This window comes from Lactuca virosa, chromosome 9 (genome assembly GCF_052849685.1).
Source record: "Lactuca virosa cultivar CGN04683 chromosome 9, Lactuca_virosa_CGN04683_v6, whole genome shotgun sequence".
Taxonomy (NCBI): domain Eukaryota; kingdom Viridiplantae; phylum Streptophyta; class Magnoliopsida; order Asterales; family Asteraceae; genus Lactuca; species Lactuca virosa.
In genome coordinates, this window is record NC_136434.1 from 93,350,074 (window position 1) to 93,358,688 (window position 8,615).

An 8,615-nucleotide genomic window follows, 5' to 3' on the forward strand; every position below is an offset into this window, starting at 1 on the left:
TATATTTTTCACCTACAAATATGGTTATAAAGACTAGCTATCCAAAAAAGTTATGGTTTAAATCAAATCTCAGAAAAAATACAAAAACAGACTGTTTTTATAGTTTTTTTTCTATACATTATATTGATATAACTCGTAATTTTTTATATTCAATAAACTTGAAAATTTACTTTATTTTATCTAATAAATGAATTTAAATATAACTCTCCCTCATTTTTGTTCAAATTCTCCGTGCCGCTTCTGACCCCACTTTCTAATTTTAGCCGACAACAGGCGCAGAAGAACCCCCACCCTCTCTCTCTCTCGAGCACCAACAAACACACACCAAAATCACCCTGCTTTTCACACACTCACTTCAACTTTATCCTCTGCAATCCATACCTGTTGATAGCCTTTTGATTTTGACTACCATTATGATGTGATACCCTAGGTTGTGTTAGGGTTTTTCCTGTTCAGAACCTGAGCTTGATTTCAGTTTAGGATGGGGAACTGTTGCAGATCTCCGGCGGCGGTGGCCAGGGAGGACGTCAAGTCATCTAACTACTCCGGACACGATCATAACAACAAGAAGGACAAGGCGAACGCGAAGAAGGCGCCGATCAATGTCTTGACTGATGTATCTAAAGAAAATATTGAAGAAAAGTATATGGTGGATAGGGAACTTGGGCGAGGTGAATTCGGAGTTACTTACCTGTGTATAGATCGGAGTTCGAGGGAGTTGCTTGCTTGCAAGTCGATTTCGAAGAGGAAGCTACGGACGGCGGTGGATGTGGATGATGTGAGGAGGGAAGTAGCGATCATGAAGCACTTGCCGGATAATTCGAGTATTGTGACGTTTAGAGAGGCTTGTGAGGATGAGAATGCTGTGCATTTGGTGATGGAGTTGTGTGAGGGCGGGGAACTTTTTGATCGGATCGTTGCTCGGGGGCATTATACGGAGCGTGCGGCTGCTGCTGTTACCAGGACGATGGTGGAAGTTGTGCAGCTTTGTCATAAGCATGGAGTGATTCATAGAGACTTGAAACCGGAGAATTTTTTGTTTGCGAACAAGAAGGAGAACTCGCCTCTCAAAGCTATTGATTTCGGCCTATCTATCTTCTTTAAGCCAGGTAAATTATCTTCAAGATTTTCCAGAAGCTGAGGGTTAAAGCTTATTGTTAGCCAAAGGGGGTGTTTGTATGTCCATTTTGAAAGCCATTATTAGGTGATCTTGATATTCAAAATGAGATAATAACCGGTAACTGCTTGCTTCAGTTTTAACAATAGGGTATTTTTGGGGAGATTATGATATGCTTTAAAGAATTCATTTATAGAACAAGTGTAATATAATCAGTTTTAGCCATAGGGGGTTTTCTTGCAGCCATTATTAAACTGATAATTCAAAACGGAAGCTTCCACGTCTAAATAATCATATAATTAAACCCTGTCTCAGTTGCAGTGAATTTTAGTTGCATTTGGAAGACAAGAAGATTAGTTTTCATCCACTTAATTTGTTTGCTGTGCTAATTTTTGACCATGTTGATATCACTTATTAATATAGGTGAGAAGTTCTCTGAAATTGTTGGAAGCCCTTATTACATGGCTCCAGAGGTACTTAAGCGTAGCTATGGACCAGAGATTGATATATGGAGTGCAGGAGTCATTCTTTATATTCTTTTATGTGGTGTTCCTCCATTCTGGGCAGGTAGTTACTTTCAAATATTTTCTTATTAGGACCTTATACTTTGACAAATCTATCTTTTGTATTTGGATGACATTGCTATAGTTTTAATAGGAAGATGCTATTTGACTATTTGTTGCAGAATCTGAACAAGGTGTTGCACAGGCTATTCTTCGTGGACTAATTGATTTCAAACGTGAACCATGGCCCAGTGTTTCAGAAGGTGCCAAGAGTCTTGTACGCCAAATGTTAGAACCAGATCCAAAACTTCGCCTTACAGCTATGCAAGTACTTGGTATGTTTAATTATGATCATAATCTTTAATCCATACATTTACTTAATGTAAGATTTTAATAATTGCATTGCAGACCATCCTTGGCTCCAAAATGCTAAAAAAGCTCCTAATGTTCCACTTGGTGATGTTGTCAAGTCAAGACTAAAACAGTTCTCATTAATGAATCGATTCAAGAGAAAGGCTCTTAGGGTAGGCTTTGTTACTTTGTTAATTGTTATCAAAAATAGTTACTTTGTTAATTGTTACTTTGTAATCTTCTTTGATGTTTAGGTTATTGCGGATTTCTTTTCCAATGAAGAACTTGAAGACATTAAGGACACATTTAAAAAGATTGATACGGATGATGATGGTATTATTACAATTGAAGAATTAAAAACCGGATTACAAAAATTGAATACACAACTTGCTGAGTCAGAAGTACAACTGCTTATTGAAGCTGTAAGTCTAACTGCTTATTGAAGCTGCAATTTAGCCTTTATATAATGGAAGTTTTTTGTTGGTAACAGGTAGATACAAATGGAAAAGGTAGTTTGGATTATGGAGAATTTGCTGCTGTTTCACTCCACATTAAAAAGATGGCAAACGACGAACATCTTCACAAGGCTTTCTCATATTTTGACAAAGACAGTAACGGCTTCATAGAGCCAGACGAGCTTCGCGCTTCCTTAATGGAAGACGGAGACGACGACTGTTCAAATATCGCAAATGACATCTTCCAAGAAGTTGACACAGATAAGGTCACTGTCACTGTCACTGTTGTTACTGTCACTGTCATTGTCATTGTCAGTCTGTCACTGTCATTGTAACTCAAATGAATTGAATGATGTAGGATGGAAAAATCAGCTACGAGGAGTTTGCGGCGATGATGAAAACAGGAACGGATTGGAGAAAAGCTTCTCGACATTATTCGAGGGGGCGATTTAACAGCTTGAGTGTAAAGCTCATGAAAGATGGTTCTCTGAATTTGGGGAACACAGAGTAAGGATTGAATTTGTTTTGTAATTATATCTTGTTGGTAGCATATGGTTACACTAGTGTATGGTTTTGGAGAACTTTTGTGGGTGGGTTAATAGATTCTTTCTTGCTAAAGAAATAGTGTTTTGAACTTGATGTAGGTGTATGTATTGATTGGTTTGTTTGTTTACTAAGCATTAACTGTCCTCCACACCAACTAATCTTACCGAAAAATAAAAATCTGAATCGAATTGGGAAAACCGGTTGTATGGTTTTGGTTTTTATACAGATGGAGACTTTCAAGTTGGTGGTTTTTTGTTATACGGTTGAAAACAAGACGGTAGTCTAGCTGTCTTGCTGATAGAAAGTACTATGATGCTACACATTTCTTTTACATTTCATAGGTTCTAAAGTGATAAACCAACGTTTAGCTATATGTTTCGATGAGATTGAGTATATTTTGGCATGAGTTCTAGTAGAGGACCCCATCTAATCCATGTAATTAGTTGGACCCTACTTTCCCATTCAAGGTTGTTGAAAAGGTTGGATTTGGGTTCATTGAATTGTTGTGGTCTTTTGTTGTTGGTAGTAGTTTGGGGGTATGGAAGGTTTGAATTGGGGGGTTCGAAATATATTGGTGGGCTAATGTGTCATTTTTCCTTAAAGTAAATATAAAGAAAAAAAAGATATTTTAATCATTTCGCAAACACTTAACAAAATCTATTAATAAAGTTAGTCACAAGGACCACTAGTGTGTAAGGTTTTCTCCAAAGGGACCATTCATGCAAAAAAAAGTTTCATAAGGACTGTTTTGGGGACCAAATCAAAACTATAACGTCCCAATTTCACAATAAAATTCTTGATTTTTAATTAAGTTAAAAAGTCATCATCATAAAACCAAGTCGATAAAATCATATGTTCCAAGATACAATCATCCAAATCAAAATATAAAAAACACAAATTCATAAAATGCTGAAGATGCCGACGAGAGTGTACAATCATACCTTTGTCTTTCCCTGATCTTCAGAAGTACCTAAAACATTTAAATCCACAACTGCAACCCAAAGCTTCGCGAGTTCCCCAAAATATCACATATAACACAACATAAGTAAACATATATAAGACAACGGGTCGGCTCAACCCCGAGTCCTTAGCGACTCAAATACAACATATATGGGCACTCAGCGACCCTGAGTCATCAACGACTCGATTAAAACATATAACATAGAGCAATAGTCAAGCATAGCTAAAGATACAATCCAATCACAACTTACATGAAATAGGTAATATAGTGAGAAAACTCACTGCACAATAGCTCGATAAAACTCTATAACTCATAGAAACATTAGGATTATCCTCACAAACCACCTAGACATCATATGGAAAGTCAAACCGTACTCTAGGACTCCAAACCCTAAAGTTAGACCTGATGTCAAACTTGAGTCAAAAAGTCAAAAAGTCAGTGGTCTGGTCAACGGGCGCGCCACACTCCTTCTGGGCGCCCCGCGCCTACAAAAGGACAAGCACCAAAACATAACTTTTGTAATCCAACAAGTCCAAAGAGTGTTCCATAGTGCTCAAAAGGTGCTACAATTTTCTCAACTCTAAACATAAGCTCAAAGGGACCAAAAAATGACAAATTTGACAAACAACAAGATCTATGAAACCAATGAGTAGGATAGAAGCTTTTTACTCACAATGGTCTAGAAAATGAAGCACCCTTGCTGGATCTACACTCGATCCTTCTCCAAGACACTTTGCAAAGACCTTGTTCTTCAAGCTTCATACAAAATCAAGAGAAATAAGATTCTAAGAGAGGTTTAAGCTCAAACTGAGAGAGAAAGAGCGAGAGAGAGAGAGAGAGAGGGTTATGGTTTCTAAAAATATCTCTAAGGAGTGATTGAGGCTGAATATGAGCAAACCCTAAGGGTTAAGGGTGGTTAAATAACCTTCAAAATCCTAAAAAGACATTCAACCCATGGTCCTGAACGCCACACCCTTAAGAAACGCGTTGCGCTTCCTTCGATTAATTCCTGATTCTTCAGATTTTCATATTTCAACGAATATTCAAATTAAAGCCACAATGAAATTACATACGGGGAATAAGGATGTTGCAATTCTCTCCCATTTGAATCAGATTTCGTCCTCGAAATCCACTGTGGCAAAAAGCTCTGGATAGTGCTCACATCTCCTCCTCAGGTTCCCAAGTCTATTTAGAACCCTTCCGATGCTGCCACTGCGCCTTCACGAAAACCACTACCTTTTTGTGCGAGGTCTTCGTCTTCCTGTCTATACTCACGATCGGCCTCTCAAAATTGTTTAGGCGCTCCTCAACCTACATATCCTACAATGGAACAATGGAAGTCTCGTCCCTGATGCACTTTCTCAACTGAGAAATGTTAAAGGTGTTATGAATCTTGCTTAATTCATCAGACAAATCCAACTAGTATGCAACCTTACCCACCCGAGCTGACACTCTGAAGGGTCCAATGAATCTTAGGCCCATCTTTCCCCGCTTCCTGAACCGGATGAAAACCTTCCATGGGGATACCTTCATGAGTACAAAATCCCTGACCTAGAACTCAAGATCAGACCGACGTCGTTCTGCATAACTCTTATGCTGACTCTGCACAATTAACAACCTCTTATACACCTACTGGATTAACTTCATGGTCTTGAGCACTACCTCTGTGCTCCCTAACACTTTCTGACCAACCTCACCCCAGAAAATCGTGTAACATCCCAAAATTTCAACAAATTTAAAACTTTTCAAAACAACCCTTTTGTCTAATAGAAGTGTTACAAAATCATTGTTTCAAAACATTATTTAAATCAGAGTCTCCCAAGATCCAATTAGTTGTAAAACCCAAATATTGTGTACGGTCATGCCTTCGCCTTGCTACAGTCCACAGAAGTACCTGAAACCATAAACCAAAAATGTAAGCACAAAGCTTAGTGAGTTCCCCTAAAATACCAACACATGAACAATTAACATATTCAAATAAAATCATATACTAGGTCCACAACTAAAAGACTGGATTACCCCTAAGCTCGTATTATGAGCCTGGCTTGCATATCGGGACCACAACTCATATCTGGCTTGCTCTTGAGCCCACAACATAAGTCTGGCTTGCCTCCGGGACCATAGCTTATGTATGGCTAGCTCTCTGACCCAATTAGTCATCGAACTGAAATACTCTCAAGTCCTTAGTACGAGTCTGGCATACCACCCAGTCCTCAGCTCGTATCTGGAATGTACCTGAGCCCTCAGTATGAATCTGACATGCCCCACCCGGCCCTCAGCTCATATCTGGAATGATCGAATACCCTTAAGCCCTCAGTATGAGTCTGGTATGCCCCACCCGGCCTTCAACCATATCTGGAATGCTCCAATACCCTTAAGCCCTTAATATGAGTATGTCATGCCCCACCCGACCCTCAACTCATATATGGAATGCTCTAGACGAAGCAGTACAACCTCAACCCAACACAATATGTCTACAAATAACAACATATACATATAATCATGCAGACAGAATCATAGGTAGTCATACCGATCTACCAGACTAGCATATCAATAACTAGCATAATCATGCATATCTATTACATACTCAGCATATCAGCCACTATCATGTTATCAAACCAATGGGCCGGCCTTGGTGCCTTCGATCCGAAAGTACAGTGAGGAAAACTCACCTCACAGACTGAACCGAACTGATGAGGGCCGACTCCGAATCTCAGCTCTCTAACCGATACCTGTTTCCACCAAGTGACCAGTTCAATCAAAATCCCAAAATACTCAAAATAACCTCCAGGTCCAACTTTGTCAAAGTCAATGATCAAGGTCAACAGTCCATGTTGACCCAACACGCCGTGTTATCTTAGAAACACGTCGTGTTCCGCCTGCACCCAAACAGTCGGGAAATCCCGACCAGCACGCCGTGTTTGCCGAAGATCCAAAAACTTAATACGTTAAGCCATTTTCCTCGATTCCAAGAGCTCCAAAGCTCAGATCTAGTCCGAAATGTGATCCATAAGGATAAAGTTTCCAACTTTATCCATTGGGACTACCCTAAAAGGTCCAACACCCAATCCATAAAGCTTAATAATGCAAGGTCTTAACCAATAAGCACTTAATCCTTAAAGTCCAAAGTCCATCCTTTCCAGAAGTGATTCAAACACCTAAACCATCCCAAAGGTTGGTGCTTTTTAGACATACATGTCCAATGCATGTATTGAACCCATATTAGGTCAAAATGAGGATTTATGACCTAATCTCTATGCATGGCATCAAAAATTGATTATAGACCAGATCCAAGACACTACTACGTCACCTTGACCTGGAGATTCATAAAGTTGCAAACTTTATGAGATCTAACGGCTCCAACATTCAAGAAAAAGAAGCAAAAAGGGACAAAACCCAAGATCTAACAACTTCAAATGATAAAAATCGAGTCTTGGACACTTACAAAGGTCCAGAAGAGTGTCAAACTGAGGAATGGGGGCTTTCTTGCTGGATCTTTTCTTCTTTCTTCCACCTTCTTCCTTCTTTAACTTCAAAAACACCAAACTAGCTCAAAATGGGAGGGAAAGATAATTAGGGTTTCTTTTAGGGCTTGAGGGGATGATGGGGGCTGAGGGTGAACAAATCCTAGCCTCCACATTCCATTAAACAGGGAGCAAAAACCCAGAAGATTAGGGTTTCATTCCAGCCATCAACACGCCGTGTTCCAAGAGGCAACATGTGACAACCCGAAATTTCTATCTTGTAAATTCAATCAATTCAGTTACAAGTCACACTTGTTTTTGTTATCTTTTAGCCTTGTTAAGGGTCTGTTTGAGAGTTTCTAAGCCTAGTACACTCAAGGAGTGTGTGTTATGAAATGTTAGATTGAGTTCATTGAGTTGAAATCGAGCCGGAGAAACCATCAAAAAGGAGTTCACGACCGTGAACCCATCCTTGGCCGTGAGCATCCTTCATATATATAGAGTTGACTCATTATTTCTTCACTTCTTCAACTCTATCCATGAGCACACCCATTTTCTCTTAACTTTCTTCAACCGTGAACACACTAAAGGCTTCCAATAAGTAAGTATCTCATTCATCTTCTTTTTGTCCATTAGAAACACTTGATTCCCCATGAAACAAACACCACTTTACATGAATCTTCAAGAGTTCACGACCGTGAACCCTTCATTGGGCCGTGAACCCTTCTTAGATGCAAGTTTGGCCGTGAACCCTCCATCTATGACCGTGAACCCTTCATAGGATCAAGGTTGGGCCGTAAACACATCATGTGTTCTATGGCTGTGAACCATTCTAAGGTCATGAACATTCCTTGTGTGGTCGTGAGCTCCCTTCATTCAATCATATGCGATTCTAACACTCCATTGAGAGTGTTTCCTAGTTCCTAAGGTTGTTTCCCTTACATGTTAGTTGTTATATACACTAATTGTATACATATATGTGTCATTATATGCTTAATAGGATCCGTTTATGCTCGAGACTTCACGTGGCATACTTAGCATCCTATATCGATCTTTCATTCGAATCACTCACTACAGGTGAGTTCATACCCCTACAACTATACTTTTAAATACTTATTAAATGCTTTTAGGGGGGAATACAAGTAGAACACAATGAAATTGTGTTAACCATTTACATGTGAAAACAACATCCAAAAGGATTTCTTATACTCAAAACTT

General features: G+C 39.2%; 1 protein-coding gene across 1 annotated transcript; it reads left to right on the forward strand.

Annotated features, from left to right (window-relative positions):
• Positions 1 to 242: 242 nt before the first annotated feature.
• On the forward strand, positions 243 to 3,103 carry LOC145140550 (calcium-dependent protein kinase 13-like). Its single transcript, XM_079074002.1, has 7 exons — positions 243 to 1,109; positions 1,541 to 1,684; positions 1,803 to 1,955; positions 2,029 to 2,144; positions 2,226 to 2,393; positions 2,462 to 2,692; positions 2,785 to 3,103. The coding sequence occupies exons 1-7, from the start codon at positions 482 to 484 to the stop codon at positions 2,935 to 2,937; spliced, it is 1,593 nt and encodes a 530-aa protein (XP_078930128.1). The 5' UTR covers positions 243 to 481; the 3' UTR covers positions 2,938 to 3,103.
• Positions 3,104 to 8,615: the final 5,512 nt, after the last annotated feature.

Excerpts from the sequence above, each read along its gene's own strand:
- LOC145140550 (XM_079074002.1), top strand. The coding sequence starts at position 482 with ATGGGGAACTGTTGCAGATCTCCGGCGGCGGTGGCCAGGGAGGACGTC. Across the intron at positions 1,956-2,028 it reads TACAGCTATGCAAGTACTTG|ACCATCCTTGGCTCCAAAAT; the intron begins GTATGTTTAATT and ends ATTGCATTGCAG. Across the intron at positions 2,145-2,225 it reads TCAAGAGAAAGGCTCTTAGG|GTTATTGCGGATTTCTTTTC; the intron begins GTAGGCTTTGTT and ends TTTGATGTTTAG.